Genomic DNA, 20,637 nt, shown 5'->3' with positions numbered 1-20,637 from the left:
ACAGTGATAAGCGAAGCGAATTGACGAACACACTTTCCAAATTATTATTGAGAATTGAAATCCTATGTGCCAGAAAATACACGATGGGATTGACCGTGACAACTTTTTGACATGTTTTAGGTATAGATAAATACTGACGTTTGACCTATCGTAAATAACTTCTCGTTCTAAAGAAAATGACTTTAATACGTAAAACGTTAAGGTAAACAAGATAAATGTATTTTTAATTTATAGATAAGTTTGAATAATCTTAATTGAATATTACCAACGATTGCTGTGGGGAAGCAGATAATTCGGCGTAACCTAAGTTTATCTTCTTTATAAAGACAAATATTAATTTATAATTGCAATGGCGCCAATGACGGTAAATACATGCAAAATTATTCAACCGTTTGATAAATTTATCAATCAAGTACCTATCTATAACAGACTATTACGCGTTATAAATTACCATAAAAATTACAATTTTAGCATACATAAAGCTCATGAATCTCCTTTACAAATAAATTCAACTTTCTTCGTGTTGTAATAATCCTAATTTATGTCGACACGACACGGCTGTCAAAACTTTCGCATGAACGTAATTGATAAGATTCTGCATATCTGATCATTCGCACTACATATCTAATACGTCACATTCAGAATTATCTTATAGAATATGTAAATAAACATGCCAAATATTAGAGTGTAAAATTCGGCGCAGAAAATTTGCATATTTGTTGTTATTGATTCGATATAAAATGTAAATTAGATGCATTTTTAATACAAACTTAATATATATTAGTACCGAAATAGAATTTACAATGTCACAGGTATCATGTTTCATTAACATTTCTTGACACTACATAATTCTGGTAAAATTAAGATTTACATTTTAGCACCAGTAGCACGATTGTGTACTACTATCCGACTGCAGACAACCGGCTAGCTATTGAGAAATTTTACACGAAAATCGGTTTAGCGCCACTACCGAACTCCGTAAGAACTATTTTGTCAGTACATTTTAATGTCAAACTCTCGATACTCGACAGTGCCGACTGTAGAGACTTGAGTAGTTGCCAGGGTTAACGAAAGAAAATTAAACTTGTACTCTTAAAAGGTTTATCCAAAATACTCACGTCGCAGCGTCGTGAAATTGTAATTATTGCAGATTGAAACGTTTTATTAGGCACTTATTTGATACCAACGAAAATAAGACACTGTGACGTCACTATATCACGTCACTTTATTTCATAAAGGGTGGCTGATTTGACTGGTAGTCAACGACCGTATTGCGCTACAGCTAACTAGATGAAAATTTATTAGAAACATTAAAATATTTCCAAAAAAGCTTTTAGAAGATATCAACCATGAAATCTACTAATAGACAATCAAAGGCAACCGGATCCGCTGAACGCATCACTAGAGCTCACCCTAATCAAGTCACGGAGCACGATGCCGCACACGTGCTGTGTCGCATCCCGGACGCACGTGCACACTGCACACATGTCATTATCTACGTCACTACTTGTGTACTGTGTATTATAGACCAACAACTTAGCACAGACTAGTACGCAACGTTTGCGACTGTCTGAAGCCAGTCCAGACACTGCGAGTGTTACATGAAACGTTACACTAGTACAGTACACTAGTCTGAACCCGACTTTTAACATAAAAAATCAGGAATTATAACATCAGTGACCCTCAGGCTTATGCAGCTGAAGGTGTCATGTTTGTAAAGTGACGTTATTTTAGATTAGCTTTTGTCCGCGATTTCGTCCGCGTGGTAAGTGACTTAAGGCAGAATTTTTATACAAACTTTCATGCCCTATTTTATCTCCTAAGGGGTAGAATTGATCAAAATCCTTACTTACCTGATGCCTACGTCATAACATTTATCTGCTTGGTAAACTTCAGCCCGATGCGTCCAGTAGTTTGGGCTGTGCGTTGAGAGATCACTAAGTTAGTCAGTCAGTCACCATTGAGTTTCATATATATATAGATGTTTTGAGTTGTATATAAATTTTGAGGTATGATAATGTGACACACGGAACAATTATTTGTGTGACCTACAAATCAGTCACCTTTTAAGTTATTAAATAGTATATTTAGATACAAGGCAGTGTTAATTACAATCTAGAGTCCATTCCAAGGCTCTCTACTAAGACGTCGGTCTATAGTGTGTACTGGAACAATACGAGACAACGTGTGTAACTGTTTAGACGTGTAAACTTTGCTTTGACTTGACAAACATTAGCGGCGAGTGTAGTACGCAAATGTTTGTAAACGTTATGTTCTACATTCTACGAGTTGTGAACAAGGTTAGTTAATATCGATGCGAGTCACGGAGCTTTACATTTGATTCAATAGTTGAACAATATGTAGTTTAGTTTAGATTTTCCTTTGTAGTCCGTGGCGCAGTGATTAAGGTAGTCTCCACGCCACTAACACTGCGTTGGAAAATCACGGGTTCAATTCCCACATAGAACAATTATTTGTGTGATTCACATATAATTGTTTGGGGTTTGGTTGCAATTTGTGCCCCGTGTTTTTATGTAAGTTAAAGTCCCTGCGAATAAGGTGGGCCTGAAAACCTATAATAAATTTAACCCATTAATGTCTTACTGCTGGGCAAGGGTCTTCTCCCGTAATGAGGGCGGGATAAGGCCTTGAGTCCACCAAGCTGGCCAATTTCGAGTTGGGGACAAACCGAATTGGTCAATTAAGCGGAATATTAAACCTGTTATATTTAAAGTAAATACAATTTTGGTATATAATACTCCTTAAAATCAGTCGTTCAGATAGTGATTTATGCAACTTCGTGATGCGATACTACTGTCACCAGTGTCAGCTAATTAAATTTATACGTGTATGTCAGATTGTATACTTTATTATCGTTATTTATTGAGTAAAGAAACTCTTGTCAACTGTCACTTATCATGCTCACCTGTCAATTTCTCTGAAAAATAATTTATAGCCCACAGAAGTGAACATAAAAAATTAATTGCATTAATGCAATGAATTTTTATTTAGAGAGAGAATTACAAATTGTTAACAATTTGTAATGTTTCAACTGAAAATACATAATTTTGAACGCTTATGAAATATGGACTAGACACCCAAACTATCCAAAAGAATGAACCGTGGGTTAACCCTGATAGGCTGATAGTTCGTGATCGACAAATGTATAATAAGTAATTGTATAGAAAAGGTATTCAATCCTAAATCTGCATTGGGCACTATTAAAACTCTATTTTGTTCCGAATGAAGAGATTGTTGCCAAATTCCGGGTCCGTCACTTAACTACTAAGAATTATCCAATTTTTTGTGATGAACAATGATTGTCTATTTTTTCATCAGTCCATCGCAAGTGGGTGTAAGTGATAACATTGCGTTTTAACTGCGTACACGGCGTCACACCGTCGACAAGTACCGAACGGTTCGTGATATTGTTTCATTATTAGTTGCCGGCTATCCGTGACTGGTTCGCACGACTTATGACGGCATTACTTTCACCCCGCCCGCGCTATTGTCGTTCCCGAGCTAATACTATTGAGACAAATTGTACGTTTTCAATTTTATTGTATTTGTGAGAAAGGATTATGGTCTGCGTAGCCCGATATATGCGATTTAAAACCCTTAATTTAATTATGTTAATCGAAAAAAGTTACTATTATACTCTCCTACAAAGCTATACAGGAAAACCTTTTCGTGAGGCCGCAAAAACTATTAAAAAACTACGTATTTTACTATTAATATTTATGTCTAGTTTGTACTTCAGAACTCCGTGCGAATAATTTTCGAATCTATCATATTTTACAGGACTCAATTTTCTAAAATTTATTGATTGAATAAATCCATAAATTGCAATTAAATATACATAAACATCCGCACGTTACAGGTAAAGCCATTAGAAAAATTAGTTCTTGTCAGAATTATAAGCACTCAATAAATCATTGAATAAAAACATTTAATAAATTACTCTATTGCATGCCTATACTCTGCAATTCAACCCTGTACTGTGACTATTAACATCAACACTATTTACTATCTTTTGCCCGCAAATTCGTCCGCGGCAGAAAATTTCCAGGGGTAAAAACTATCCTATGCGTTAATCCAGATTATAACCTATCAGTGTACCAAATTTCGTCAAAATCCGTCTAGTAGTTTTTACGAGAAAGAGTAACAAACATACATTCATCCACACATACACACTTTCGCATTAAATTTATAATATCAATTAGGATTTGTCATTCGGTTATAAAATATGGACATGAAATTGAATTATTTATTAAATGTTTTTCTAATGAAAATTGATTAGTTCCTTGTTGTTTCCTTATCCGCATTAAAAACATGTTGCTGCCGAAATGCCAACCCACAATAGTATTTAATTTGTTAATGAGTAATTAATTAGTAAACTGACTTAATCAGTTGCCTTCTTTTAGTATTGCCATTTATGTTCTACTGCTATTTTTCTTTCAGTGTAAAAAAGCATTGACTTATATCCATCATGTTGATTTAATAGGGATTTAAACTTTGTACATATTCTACCAATTCAATAACTTACTGAACTGTTTGACTTGAAAGTTTGTCATAAAAGCTTTTTAGAAAGAATTTCTTCGCGTTAAAGCAAGTGGCCATTGTATTTTTTTCTTATTGCTAAAAGAACTGTTTGAAAGATAGGCAAAAATCAATGGAGAAGCTTTACATGGTACAGACACCATGTTCGTCTATACAAATAAACAAAAAAAAGTAACTCGCTCATTATTAAAATAATCTACTTTCGAGAAGCGAAAGATTTCGATAAGATATCGAAAGAAAACTATATCAAACGAAATGAAAATACATTAACCCTATTTACCAACACATAACATAACTGTAACACGTCTAACACATTCAGAAGTACATTATGTATTATTATGCGACTATAATGACATTACTTTCAGACACTCGACGACCGAGAGACCGAGAGTAGAGCACGTTTGTGTACTTTGAGCTCTTACGTTTATACTAACCACTAACATGACTCGTCAACTTGTTTCAAACATATATACGTAACAGCACACCTATTTATCTGAATATATAGTCAGGGATGTAAAAAATACACGCGAGTTTCGCCACTTACAATCTTAGTCACAAGGGGGCAAGCCTAATAGGTAGAGGGCATACAATAGGGGGCGAGTCTAATGAGCCTAAAATCGTATACCGGGCACGTTACCAAACTCCGGGCTACTATTAAGAATAATCATATACAAATTAGTAAAGTTATAGACATCTTCGTATTGCCGTATGCGGGAATCAAACCCGAGACCCCGTGTTCAGCAGTCGTATAGACTGCCGCTAAGACTATTTGTTGTCCAGTAACTTGTTTTGGATAGGTTTTATAACACGGTAGAGTAAAGAAGTCGTAGTTTTACATAACATTGTATTGAATCCTTGACATCATAATTTTACGCCTTTTGTCAAGTGCTTTTGACTGAATGAGGCAATTTTTAAAGATGAATAGAAATGTAACTATTATGTTTTAAAAGATTTGACACCGCGTGAGGCGAATGGCTAAGGTAATCGTCATAACAACTAGGTATTATGTGATTTTAATAGGAAATAAACATTTCTGTGATCTATAGACGTTTTTTTGTTTCGCGGCTGTTTGTAGCTTGTGTCTGTACAAATTGTAGGTACCGTAAAATAGGATTACTTATGGAAAATTTGGGGTTAATTTGATTATAGAAATAAGTAAATAGCTCTCATGAAAAGCTAGCAACGAGATCAGTTTTCTGGTTCTTGGTTTAAAATAACGCTATGAATTAAAATTGTAGCATTTCAAATAGTGTACTGACTTTAAACATGCCCATTTCTTTCCATTTTTAAGTAACCCCTGTATTCAAAAGTAACCCGGTACCGGTACCTTTATATGTTTCCAGGGTAACTTAACGTCCCATTGATATAATTTCTCTTGTAAACCTAATATTACAATAAGTATAGACGTCGCCAAACAACTTGAACATAATTTGCTGTATTAGAAAGTAAACAGAATGTAGACCCAGTGCAGAAGACACTTGGTTGGCTGTTATACCTACCAGTCGGGTGGTCGAGGCTACAACGCCCTCGCCTTTACGCAAAACTATTATATCTAAACTGACCTAAAAATCGTTCACTAAGATGTAGCGAAATTTTTCAAGTTGTTTGGCGGCACCTATATCATAATTCTTAAACAATACTGTCGAGTGATACTTATGTAACGAACGCTAACGAGCGGCGTCTTTGTGACAAATACGCCGAGTCTGTAGTTATGTATTTGTTAGCGATGTACTAACAATGACTGTATTTAAGTAATCATTTGAGCATAACCGTGATAAACGCTGTCAATAGCTCGGATTTTGTGGTAATTTGTCAAGTGTCACAGTCTTACACTAGTAAATAATTATTATTTAATCATGATATTGTATATGCAGGGAGTTACACTGCATATACAATGTCTAGAAATAATATTTAGATATTGTATTTGTAATTTCGAGATAAAAATATTAGGAGACTGTTTCTACCAAATTAACAGACGGATTTACTATACTTAAAATAATACTCAGTCACACTTTCAATTAATTTAATTTAATTGTCAATAAATCAATTAGTTAATTCTCGTTATACCTGGAATACCTATTTTTTTTTAAAGTTACTATTTCGTGCCAGATCTAAGATATTTCAAAATTTTCGCATATAGGTAACTCACTCGCTAAAGTTTGTTGTAATATGCGACATAAGGACTGTGATAAGTCATAAAAACGTGCAGGATTTTCATGTACCTTGCAGTTTTTAACTTACATAGATTTTCCAGTATCATTATGCAGTAATTAGTGTAGTGACTTGCAAATGCGCTGCACTGGCACGCGGCTGCCCATTACCATTTATTGCCTGCACTTTACATGCATTTTAACAAGAAGATTATATACTGATGCTCTTATTTCATTCACTGATTGCTTATTTATCTGAAGAGATAGATTAGAGCCTAAGTAATGCAATAAGGAAACCACGTTATGCATCAATCCGTAACCGACTTTTATTGTTTCAATTTTATCAATATTCGTAATCTTTAGCGTCTTTGCAATTATAAATTACCGCTTTAAAGACAGTTAAAACATGCGTATTAGTCAATGATCGTTTGAACAATTTAACAACGACCTTATGGAACGATTTTTATTAGATCATTTTTTCAAGAAAAATCTACCTACCCATAATTATCCAACTGCCACAGGCAAGATAAAAAAAACAATTTATGCTAAGACGCTCAAATCAGCCTGGGGTTTGACAGGTGACACTTCAGAAAAAAAAAATACTACGCATTATTAAATACACCTTTTTCTGACATCCGGTTTCCCGCGCAAATCAGGTTCTTGACCCTCCAGCGCCATTAAGACCTGTCATGTTTAAACGTGACAGTATTATGACAGACATGTCATAATTACAATGGTTTGTCGTTACTGTCGCTTTCATAAAACACGTAACGTTTCCCGCCTTTCCACACGTATTGTCTTCCATTTATGAACGCTGATAGTGATGCGACTTGTCTCATGTCTAGTCGACTTGGCTGAATAGTTATGCAATTGATTAATCGATTATTGTTTTTGCATAAGATGTAACAATGCTTACAGCGGATTTGCATCGGTTTGATAGCGAAGATAATTTTAACAGTGATAATAATAAAAACCGAATTGATAAATCACATAAATTTTACGCAGACTAAATATTTCAGTGTATACTTTTTTCAAACAAGGTTAAAGAAGACATTATTCAAAAAGGTAAAAACGACGTAAAATTTTCTATTTTTCTTAAACATCTACTGTTTTATGAAGGTTTCATGCAAAACACGTACGTGGCGCCAAAGTACACGCGTTGAATATTCACGAGGAGTCAACAACACAACGCTTGCACCTGTTTTGCATTTGTCCCACTTTAATAATACTATTTATTTTCCGATAACCGAGTTTCGAATATCCAATAGTCGATTAAATTAATTTAATATGTAATTGGCACATCACTACTAGCACGTCAGTTGCACATGCACTTTCATCTTTTATTTCAACTTTCTGTAATAAAATATCAATGACTGTATAGAGAGACTGTTTTTTAATCACAACTGTTAACCATGTGCAATTGGCAAGTAGGTAAAAGTGGAATTTCCCTTTAGCTAACACTCAGTATTGGAAATTATCATGATGACCGTTGGAGAAGTTTGGGGGAAACCTTTGCCTAACAATGGGACAGAATAGGTTAAAAAATAATATATTTTAATTGATCATTATCCAGATATGGGTTAATCAAAATCGTAATTAAATTCGCAATGACAGTTATCAATCATTTTGAACCCTGCTTTCTGCCCTCTTTCAAAAACTCTAGACCTTTACCAAATTACCTGACTTTAATCCGATAAAAACATAATAACCTAACTCCTGAACTCTTCACAGGCATCTTCACATCATTTCTAACCTAAAATAATCAAAATATACAGAACTAGAGAATGGTCTACATAAACTCATTCTTGCAAGTTTATATACCACTTGCAGCTATATAATTGTGTCTGGATCTGCTCGTAATGGCTCCACACAAGATTAATGGTGCTACGTCATCGTGGATTGTGTAACGTACCTTACACTGTTAACGGACTTACTACATAGAGTTACTTGTTGTACGTAAAATGTTATAAGAAGATACTTTTGCGTGGATTTAGCTAGTTTAAAAAGCAAATATATAAAGCGTCTATTGATGAAGGATTCATGAATCAGGTATTTTTAAATAGAATAGGCTTTATATGTACAGAATAACTGATCTTTTGAAATTCAGGCCTACTTTTAAAACGTGTTCTTTGAATATTTTCTAGGCGCGTTTTCATAATAGGTACGCTTGTTTATATTCTATCGATGCCTGTTCGTGAACGTTTTAAGCTGAAGTAAACTAAATAGAGACAATATAATTTATACATACAAACTATGTGTGCATGTTTCTATGTACTTCTTTACAACCTTTAGCAATTACAACTTAGCTAAAAATAGAGTAATTGTATCGCGATTTTTACGACTACGAACTATCGACAACCGGCTAGCTATCGAGAAATTATGTTTGAAAACGTGATTAGCGCCTCTAGTGGGCGTCGTAGGAACTATTTTTGTAGTTCATTTTGTATCAAACTCTCTATACTCGATAGTACCAACTGTAGAGAATCGCGCTACAGTAATCTGCATAGTAACGTATAACAACTCATCTCAACACATTGATTACCACTTTCACCTTCAGCGGCGCACGCGCATCGCCCAAATTATAACAAAGAAAGTGCTTTGTTTCCTAACATTCATAAAATAGATACTATCGGTGTCTAGATAGTAAGAATTTACTGTTTGATTTAATGTTTAATATGTTCGTCTATAATGTGGGAACTGACTGTTATGTGAATAGAATCTGAAATGCCATTCCCAGATAACGACTGCCACTTCGACATTATTACGACATTTTGCTTTATCGATAACTAGCTATACGTTATAACGCCTAGTAACAAATAACGAGAATTTTATTTAAAATGTAGATATTTTGGTAATGTAATTTCAAAAGGGTAAGGTATGTGTACTGTACTTAACCGGAGATCCTGTATGACAAGATGTATAATTGTATAACTAGATGTAAATTAAATAAATTACGTTTGTAGAGATCGTAGAATTACGTTTAGTAGTTCGTAGCGTTCTTTGGTCTCCTACCCTTATGGGAAAAGGACGTGTTTTTTTGTATGCATGTTACATGTTATACGAAAATCACGCCTTTTCATCGGGAAAGTATTTTTTTTTTAAAAGATCCCTCGTAATTCCATAACTAAGATTACTTACAATCTGTTCAATGGTTTCGAAACATGTAAAAAGCAAACATCTAAAATAATATTTTTATTTTATCTAGATCAGTGTCTTACACACGTCGTCTAACAATTTTGATATAAGTTCCGATCTATAGATAGACCAAGTTTCCTAACAGGCTATTGGATTTAGGTGTTAAGAAGTTAGAACTTATTTGTTCGATATACGGCTAAACTTTGCTGGCTATTACGTGGGCACTATGAACGAACTTTGACCTTTTAGGACCTGGCAAGCGTTGAAACTATTGATATTTCAGTGCTATTATTGTATTGAGAATTTTATAAGATAGATACGTGAAAATATTGATTTGTTGCTAGTAATACTCTTGCAATTAAATATTGTTCTCGATTTACTTACATTTTGGGTACCTTATTTGAAAAGAACAGTTCCCGATCCGCATTTGGTTATCGTGATAGACTTTACCTCGTTCTGAGAGAAACCTAGCAGTATTATTTATTATTATTAAGATATTAAAAAATATATAAGTAACGTAACAACACCTGGTATCTAAGTCAAGACAGCCACTAGAATAATTATAGTAGACACAGTTCACAAGCGTAAAAAATAACTTAATAATTAACAGTCAGACACACTTGCTCGACTAATTACTAGTTTTCTTCGCTCTACGTCACAGAACTCGCGCTATGTCACATGTACGGTCAGCGTCTATAATATGTATACGCTATCACATTTTACAAAGCAATTTTACCAATGAAAATCCTAAAATTTCTATTACATATTATCATAAGTATAATTTTACAATATCTGCGTATTCTTTTTGCCATGAAGCAAGTGTTAAATTGATATTTAAACAATAAAAATCGTGAAATTACTCCAATACCTATAAAGTAATTCTACGACTTCTGTGAATTGTTTGCTAACTAAACTTCTACAGTTGAAAATGCGCCAATATATACGTATTTACGACACTGACTGTAGTTATAAAAGTCTCTAGAAACGTATCAATTAATGCTTCATACAAGGCTTCACGTGGCGCCTCCTCACCCGTGGCTAAATGTCGCCACTTAGTAGTCGTATCTAGGGTAGAAAGCCATTGTACGAACACCATTGTTCCTCTCAAAGAGGATCATATTTCATGTAACTTAGTGTTTAGATTAATGCTTTGTTTGTCTAGATTTTGCTGGTACTATGATATGGATATGGACCTTTTTCATCACATTTAAAAAACTCGATTCTTTTGTTGCCAGTATTCTCTTTCGACAGAATATTTTTGCATCAATGCAATGACGAGTTTGATTTACAATCATATTGAATAGATTGCGTCTCCACAATCCCGTTTAAAAAACATAAGTTGTGTAACTTCAGAAGATATGTCTTAAATACACTAAAGTCAACTTAATTGTACTCATACATGGTAAAATCATTGTTTATAAAATCACCATCTTCTTATGAATCGCCGGGTCATCCCATTTTTTTGCTTCCATAACTACTTCAAATGTAATACCAATTTCAACGACAACGTCGATAACTCAATTTCCACATTAAAGACGGTAGTCTCATATATCACGTTAGTTTCTGAAATATCATAAGCTATATCATAAACTACAGCAGTAAAGCTAAGATCGATACACCTCGTTAGCTGGCAGAGTCACTAAACGCCAAGAGATTAACCCGCAAGTGATCCGAACTGCACTAAATGACAGACGATTAACCCAGATATATGGCCGCATACATATCGTAAATTCAGTACCGAAGTACTCAGTACCTACTTAATTCAAGTAGAGTAAGTAAGTAGGTAGGTACTCGCTTTTACGATGGTTTCTTAGTTTGTGTAAAACGAGGCACATTTTGGTGTGTATTTCATGTTTGTGCGTAATTTTTGTAAACGATACATGACGTTAACGGAGTACCTATGTCTTCCTGTGCTCAGAAACTCCCCAATTATCGTTGTCAAAATATTACTTTTATGTCTTTTTGATAGTTAGAACTCTCTACCTAAACTTAAGTCTATCGGACACTAGTAGTACTGTGACACTAGTGTTGATACACAAGAATATTCTGAGATGATGGGCCAATAAGGACAGTTACTGTAATGTGGCAGTTAAAATATTTTTTGCACTAGAAAGTAATTATCAGACACCAAAACATAACTATAAAGAAGTCATCTTCAGAATCTTCAGAATTTTATTTGCCCATAGTATCTCCTTCTTTTAGAAGTCGGTAAAAAGGCTAACGTACCTCGAGTGCTTACACACTGCAATAGTAAAAGCGAAACTGTCGGTCTGAGAGACGCAAAGCTATTATTCAGGGCGGAACGCATGTCGCCTTTCACTGTATGCGCTCGCGCATCGACGTAGGCGCTGTGCGGCGTGCGCGTAGGGTATCGGGTTGCATGTCCGTGTTGCGTGCATCTACTTACATTTTTATATGTTATTTATCCCAGTTTTTACTATTTATTTGAGGAAACAAACACTGACCTGAAACTGCATTTTTAAAGTCTTATGTTATGAGCCTTTTCTGGCACATTTTTTTGTCTTAATTACATTTGATCGAATAACCTTAAAACTGGGTACCTATATTTCAGCTAATTTATATTTAACGCAAATCCTACAACTTAGTTCTTTAATTAAAATAAGAGAGACTGAAATCTCGATTGAAATGTAAAAGCATTTAATTGAAACTAAAATGAAATTGGCTTTAACAAATTTGCGATAATTACAATAAGTCGGAGAGCATTAGAAAACCATAAAGCTAAGTCCGTTTCGAAATAACTTAAATAGGCTCGAGTAAACTTTACAATATTCAGAACATTTAAGTTTACAAACAATACCCTTTACGAACATTGAAGAACATTATTTCGACACTTAACTGGGCGTGGTGGTCCTAGATTAGGGTTGGCAAATATATCAAAATTTCAATTAATCGCTTTATTTGTCTATTTTATCTGTCTTACAAACTAACAAGAAAAGAAAGGAAGTGTATAGGTTTTGAGCTTAACTTGAGGTTCTCAGAAAGTATTGTTGTATTTCTATCAAATATTCATAATTAAAAAGTGAATAATGTACTAGGTCAGTGACAAGGTAACTATTTTGTAAGACTGATTTTAATTTCTAAAAATTATAAACACTTTCTAGTTTCCTGCACCATCGCAAAAGTAAACAAATTAATGCGTGTACATTATTAATATAAGATTACTCGTAGTTTCTACCTAGTCTCATGGGAAAAGGCAGTGATTATGTATGTAAGGGGATTAACTAAATAAATAATAATTGCGTCCGGGACGGCACGGCCGATTCAATGCTCCGGGGGATTTGTAAGTCACGCGTAGACTTTCTAAAAATGTCCGGGCAGCCCTATTGTGGGAGGGAGAGGGGGGGTACTGGACTCGAATGGAGTCAAATGCCACCGTTTGATCCCACGACCTAACAATTGCCACTTCTCTGCAAGCTACAATATAAATGTCATGATAAATGGGTGACCGTTGCACGCGCTGATTTCAAACATTCGATTCGTGTTGTGAAAGTGCATGTTTTGGGCTCTTTGCTTTTGATTGATACTGACGATATGCATTTTAATACTACTTGAACGAATATAATAAATAGAAATATAGCATAACTATTTGTAGTCAGTCTTTCATGGACTATAGATTTTATGATATGATTGAAAAGCGATCGACTGGTGATGTAAATGTGTTAAAAAATTCTAGATTTTTGTCAGTCAAAGTAAACTCTGAAAGTAAAGTCAATACTTTTTGTTAAGGATACACTTCTTGCTCACATTTTTATACGTTTTCGGTAACAAGAAAAATACTTGTTACCGATGCACCTTACTTAGTTTATGAATTTAAATTTATTTTTGCAAATGCCCAGCTCTCACATTTACAAAATTGTTTATAAAAACCACACTCAATAAATATAACACCTGATAACCATTTATTATGTGATCGTATCAACGGTAACTTTCATTTTTGTCCTTTTCCGGTTTACTTAACAATCATAAAAGTGAATTGAGTTTATGACAGAACCTGGTCCCATTTGATCCGCATATTCTGGCTAGTGTCGGTCCTTTAACTAGAGGTCTGTACCCAAAGGATAAAAACGGGACACTATTACTGATAATTCGCTACATTTGTCACCAGGCTGTATCTTGTAAACCGTGATAGTTTGACAGTTGGAATTTTCACAGATCATGTTTTCTGTTGCCGCTACTATAACAACAAATACTAAACAACAAAAAAATAATAATATTTAAGGTGGAAACAAGAAACGTGATTTGAACATTTTTATGGTACGGAAACTTTCGTGTGCGATTCTAACTCTTTGCACTTGGCCGGTTTATTCTTATCAAAGATCAATCTTTCCAATTCTCTAACTACGTTATTAAGTCACACACAAAACATCTTTATTATGTAAAACCTAATCACACCTGATTCATGTAACAAGAATAAACGTTCAAACTACAAAGTCCATTTTATTGTAAATCCACTAAACCACAAATGATAATGTTCTTGACTAGCTATTGTGATAGCGACTTTGCCCGGGTAGATATCAAACTAGACAACTCTATGAAAATTGAACGAGTAAAATGAAGAGTTTGTTGGTTTGTTTAAACGCGCTAATATCAGAAACTACTGATTCAAATCGTATTTAGCAGTGCTTTATCTTTTTTTTTTCACATCTTTCACACTATGACTAATAGGAATAGAGCAGCAATAAGAAATGTTGTTAAGATGTACCAATTTTCGCCACTAAAGTCCACTCAGACGAAATCGACGAAACATGTGTTTGTATGTCGTGAATAGACTTCACGTAATCGATATAGCTTATTTATAGAGGTATTATAGAGGTTCTATAGAACGCAGTCTTTGTGATTGACACAATAAAAAATAGAAAATATCAAATACAGTTGAAATGTATACTATAAAGATAATATAAAGATCTCGTTGACATTTAAAAAATGCAGGTGCAGAAACAAACCAATACATACACATAATTATACATAGTATATTATATATAGTTTCTTTAGATTGAGATAATCATGATATATCCATATACATAGTCGCTCAGATTGTATAACTCAATGTTAGTGCCGTGCAATCATCTCAGCTTGGTACCACAATCTTAACACGAGATAAACGGGCCATATCTCTTATCTGCACGTATCTGATACCTACTCGATATATTCATGTCGACATCTCGCAGAAATCTTAATGATATTGGACTTCTTTGTTTTAAAACAAACAGAATAGTAGCTAAATAATAACTTGGACAACATCTATAGGTTGGATATCATACCTAACGATCTGGCTTTCTCATTATAATCATGATTTACAGCTTTTCTCAGCAGGTCATAAGCCTATCCCCGTGGCTATTTCTCTCTTATTATTGCGTTTCGTATCCAATGACTGCCTTACTAACTAATTGAAGGTCGTGTAAGCTGATTAGTTTTCAGTGTTTGTCACTTTGAATCGATTTAAAGACTTAAAATGAACGATAATAATCAAAGTTTGCCCGATTTTTTATGTAAAACACTGCGACACTAATGGTTAATTATTATTTAACTTCAAAATATTCCTAATGGACTTCCTATACCACGGAAATTACAAACCAACTCCGAAAAACACGAGAGTGCAATCGCAAATATATTAAAATATCTCCCCTCCTTTTATGCCGAACAAATGCTGTCGTGTCTTTAAATGTACCTACCTACCAAAAACGACATAATATCTATGATACTCTACAATCAACACTCTCAGATCAACTTAAAATAAAGTCATGTGGATGCATTCCAATAAAGTCAATGTACTTATTAGTCAATAGATATGCTAAGAATCCTCAACATGTGGTAATGAAATAGTTATACGTAGTTTAACATATGATAGTAAACATGCGTAACGACATACGTAATCAATATTGCACAGGTGGGAATTTACGCACAAGCTGGTAATACTGGTTAGTTAATTATGTATAGTAGTTTACTGTACCATGTTCCGTTTAATGAAGGCCAAGGATGAAGTTCATGAAGAATTTAAATTTTAAAAAACTCTTCAAATGTATCTGTAGCATCATACCTTGCATATTTAAGGGCCAGTTTTATCGCTATTGAATAAGTGTCATATCCGATAGATAAAGTGGCAGTTAAGTTATAAGAACAATTATCAAAACACCCCCTGATATTATTGATACTTAATGTTCAGAAGTTGTGAAACTAGGGCCTTAGGATGTAAGAATAATGCTAAAAATACTGACACCATTAAAATTTATCCAAGACAAATTACAATAAAAAAGAACTTTAGTTGTATTCTTTTTAAAATACTGAAGAAACCTTAATTTGTAAACAAAATATGGTTTTATGAAGCGACATATAGCAACAGATTCTGTTCCGAAATTACGTAATCCATGAGTGTAAAATATTCAGTGTCATCTTCACGATTCACAAACAAATTCGCTGAAACTGCTCATTTGGGCAGTGACCTTGTCGTTATGACATATCAGTCAGCCTTGAGCTTGACAACGCCCACTGATTTGCATACATACATACATACACACATACATACATACATCGTGGACTAATTTCACACTGGTTCTCGTTTGATGGTCACTGTCAACTGTCATGCAATCAGCCAGGAAATTCGTTTTGATAAAACTGAAAACGTTTTTTCTATACGTTACTTGTAAAATCGATCTGACTCCATTTAAAAATTATGTGAAAGCTGCGCTCTATCTGTGCTTATGTTTTATTGAAATTGCATATTTTTGAGATTATTGTCGAATTTCCTGTCGAACATCTCTGTCTAATTATTATCATTCTACAAATGTATTTTTGTAAAGCAACTTTATTCCAAGAATAATCGGCCTAAAAATACACAACAAATTTTATCTAATACAATCATTTAAGAAATATCTTCTTCGAATCTTTCGCCAAATGGCGTAACCGAAACCCTATCTCTACAAATCCGTAAGAACAAGTAAATACGAAAACAAGACAATAGATAAAATCTATGATTAAGGTAAATCCCCAAAAATATCTGTGGCTAAAGCCATGATATAAGCTATTAGCGGCCCGCCTGGCTTCGCACGGTTTGAACAGTTCGCATCTTTACAAGAATAAATAATCTTTACAAATATTTGTTCATCAATAACTTTAAAAGAGAGCAATTTTGAATATTTAGTTGATAAATAAGTACTAAAATTTTGTCAATTTCAAGTTTACAGCAATTAATGTGCTTTCTGAAAATAAGCAAAAGAAAAACACCTATTCAATTCAACAATAATAGTGATATTGAATAACAAAAATAACGTTTTTGAGATGTCAAGTTGATCTAGTTAAGAGGCGAGTTGTTTTACAAAAAAAAAACCTTTACAACTTTTACACATAAACCTTCCTCTTGAATCACCATATCTTCTCTAATCACCAAAAAAACCGCATCAAAATCCGTTTCCTAGTTTGAAAGATTTAAACATTATGTACATACAGACGCGGGAAGCGATTTTCCTATAACTATGTGATGATGCAGTGTACAAAGGATGTGTGTGTAAGCATCTTACATTATAATCCTTACTCGTTATCAATGATGCCGTTATCAGTTTGCAGTTGGCTGATGCTCAGAGATACGTTTCCGGCGTATAATGCTACGTAAACAGATACAATGCCTTCAAATCTCGAATAAAGCCTTCATCTAAGATATGTATGTGAAATACGCTTGTAATTAAATAGGTACGTATATTTTGATCGAAATTATCCCGTAATAAATGATCTTAGGAAGTTTAATGGGTTGTGATAATTGAGCAATGAGTTAAAATTACAAAGTAATGTTTCTATGTTCAATTTAGTTTATAAATCATTCCTAGAAAGCACTTTTGATTTCGATGTTTAATTTTTAAATGAATTCACTTACATAAGTAACCTAATTATAATGACTCCAATGCAATTAAGCGGTTTCGCTCTTCTGAAGATATTGGATATCGCATACCTATATCGATCTTGAATAGTATTCACAATCTACATAAAACAGAAATGAAACGCCAAATCTGTTGCAAAGCGCAAATCTGAAAACCCACAAACAATTTTTTTTGGCCATATTTTCTTCAAGGCACTGGGAATATTTTTATGAAAAAAAAACATCAATATTGCCACGAAAATAGTAAAAGAAAATTACACGTGCGTGTGTGAGTTAGCTAGCAAAAACATAAAATCAATGCAGTTGAACCGGAAAAATCCGGTTCGCGTTGAAAACAAATCATGACGGTTCACAGTCCATCGATAATCGTGATGACAGATGCTTTTATCTCCGTCTTGTAACACATAAATCTCAGCTCAGTTCGCTTTTACACAGATTTACTTATTTATTTACTTGAGAAAAGTAATGGAAACCATTAATTTTGGTATTTTCGTACCCGGAAAATTACTAGAAATAGACATGTGAAATAACGTACTCATAAAAAGCTATTATTTTTTCACGGCTTAAAATATTTAGCATCTTATTTATCAACTAATTGTTAACTCATTTCATGTTAAGGTCAAAGTGGCTTATTAATTTTACTCTCCTATTGTACTACTCTCATTATCTTAAGAAAATGAGGAAATCCAGCCTCAATTCTTGCAAAATCAACCTTGAAACAACGTCCTTTTTTACATACCTAAGACAAGTAATAAATACAAATGTTTCGCATGCCAATCTTACTAATCACCTCATCGAGCGTACTTTCCGCGTCACTTTCAGTCCCAGTCAATATAAGAAACGATTAGCTATCGACCTACTCACTACTCCTTATCATAAAGCTGATAAGACGCAAATTAATCTAATTGTTGTAATAGACCACGGTTCGCTATTTTATTAGCGAACGTATTTAGAACAGGGAAATGGAATTCGAGTAGTTGATTTCGTTTTCATTCCGTGTGTATTATATTGATAAATAATGATGAAATTGTGAATTTGTTATGAAACAGATTCGCTTTGAGTAGTGGCTCGGAAATGATGGAAAGCTATTTCTAAAAATACTCTTATTGCAAATGGATGGTGCAATACGATCTATGTTTATTGCAAATAATAATATGTATTCCTATAAAGCACTTCTATACCTTAAAATTGTAATCGTTCTAATATACTTAACATAACTATCATTCATATGCCTACTTAACATAAATGTGATTTAATAAGTACGTTGGGTAATTTTCACAGCAAGTTAAACCCATAAATAGTATTACATTGCCTTGAAACCCTTACAAAAAGGCATTTATCAATGATGAAACGTTATCGATACATGCAACGTGTTGTTATATCTAAATGATAAGGAAAAAATCGACTCACATATTTGGTGGAGCTCATTCTTCTGACCCTGTTGACTGCCTTCTTCTGTCCTCTCTTGTACCGGTTCGCCTCGTCCACCTTCTGGTCCTCGAGCACAAACCAGTCGGTGACAGACCCTCGCCTGCACGAGCGCACATCACGTTTCACACTCAAAACTCTAGACAACTCTTGCCTGAAATCCTCACTGACTTCACTAACTTTATTCACTTGCACCACTTTCGGAGACGGCAAATTCGAGAACGATGAACTCTTCCTTTTCTGCTTGATGGTCAATTCCTTAGATTTGGTATACGGCTCACAGTCACTCAAGTACACTTCACTAAACAACTCGACTGCTTTGTTGAATTCGTCGAAGACATTCTCGACTGATGCAGTTTTGAGGAGGTTGTCAGCGTTGGCACTCGAACCAGATGTCCAGGTGGATCCCGTCGAAGAGTTGTAGGAAAGATCACATGGGATTTCTTTGAAGCTCTTCAGATAGACGCCATCGTCGCTGTCATGATATACGTTGGCAATATATTCGAGACTCTCATTAGAGGTCCACGCGTCACCCATGGTGTCGCTGCTCCCACCAAATGATGCACTGTTCTTAACTTTTAGTTTAGGCTTTTCATCTTCCTCCTCTTCTATGGCTCTGGGAAGGAACTCAAAACTCTTACTTCTTTTATAAATGGGTTTATGATGTTTCTCTCGTTTTTCTACGTCCTTATTTCTGAAAAGCCAAAAGCGCTTGTTGGTTTTATAATCTTGTTCCGCTTTGTTGTTTATGAGCGGCGGTTTCTTTGATCCATGATTGATGGCTGTATCCTCGTTCTTCTCGTCCTCCACTATGGTCTTCCATTTCGGTTTATCTTTGTCTTTGCCGAAGAAGCTAATTCTTGATAGTCTGTCTCGGAAACTGAAGGACTTTTTCAGTGGGGAGCCGACTTCTTCGTCCGAGGATGAGACCCGTTCCGAGGCAGGTGAGTCGGGGATGACGGGCAGACATGATGACAGGAGTCCTGAAGGTTTGGCGACATCTAGCTCAGTGCACTGAGCTCTAGATGGTACCAGCGGCGGCGGCCGGAGCTTGCTGGGTAGATCGCCGAGTAGACCTCGCTCTATCAGGTACAAATTGTCTGCGTTGAGTTTTTTCAAGACGTCAGGTCTTCTAACAATGGGCTTCTTATCTTTGTCCATGTCGGGACGTCATCACCGGCCCGCGGTGTGTTTTCGACTGTCGCTTATCACCGTTGATATCTTGAAAACAGATAACAGCTGATAGTATTCTCTCGTGTTTTGTGTACCTGACTAATATTTCTGTTTGATAACTTGCGCAAAATGATAGACGAACAAAGGATGTAATTTATTGTATTTTGTTAGGGATATGAGAAAGTGCACTGTAGGTATCACACCGTACTGTTATGCATTACTACCCAACTATTTATAACGCATGGACTGCGAAACGTTTAATGTCAATTACTTACATACTTTTGTTCACTTGTGGTTTTATCA

General features: G+C 34.7%; 2 protein-coding genes across 8 annotated transcripts in view; one reads left to right on the top strand and one right to left on the bottom strand.

Moving 5' to 3' along the window:
* The window catches only part of LOC142981926 (uncharacterized), a 185,186-nt gene extending 164,849 nt beyond the window's left edge, over window positions 1–20,337 (bottom strand). For all 3 annotated transcript variants that reach the window (XM_076128073.1, XM_076128074.1, XM_076128076.1), the window contains exon 1: window positions 19,144–20,337. In XM_076128073.1, the coding sequence (XP_075984188.1) occupies window positions 19,144–20,322 (1,179 nt within the window). In that variant the 5' untranslated portion in view covers window positions 20,323–20,337. The remainder of the gene's footprint in view (window positions 1–19,143) is intronic.
* Window positions 1–20,637, top strand: part of LOC142981928 (uncharacterized) — a 61,060-nt gene that overhangs the window by 34,472 nt on the left and 5,951 nt on the right. Inside the window, exon 1 of one of the 5 annotated variants that reach the window (XM_076128083.1) lies at window positions 2,183–2,300. The exons of the other annotated variants lie outside the window; for them this stretch is intronic. The gene's annotated coding sequence lies outside the window, so the exon portion shown is untranslated. Of the gene's footprint in view, window positions 1–2,182; window positions 2,301–20,637 lie in introns of those variants that run through there. 5 annotated transcript variants of the gene reach the window in all.

The sequence above is a fragment of the Anticarsia gemmatalis genome, chromosome 20, assembly GCF_050436995.1.
Source record: "Anticarsia gemmatalis isolate Benzon Research Colony breed Stoneville strain chromosome 20, ilAntGemm2 primary, whole genome shotgun sequence".
NCBI classification, from domain to species: Eukaryota; Metazoa; Arthropoda; class Insecta; order Lepidoptera; family Erebidae; genus Anticarsia; species Anticarsia gemmatalis.
This window is presented reverse-complemented; position numbering and strand designations above follow the sequence as displayed.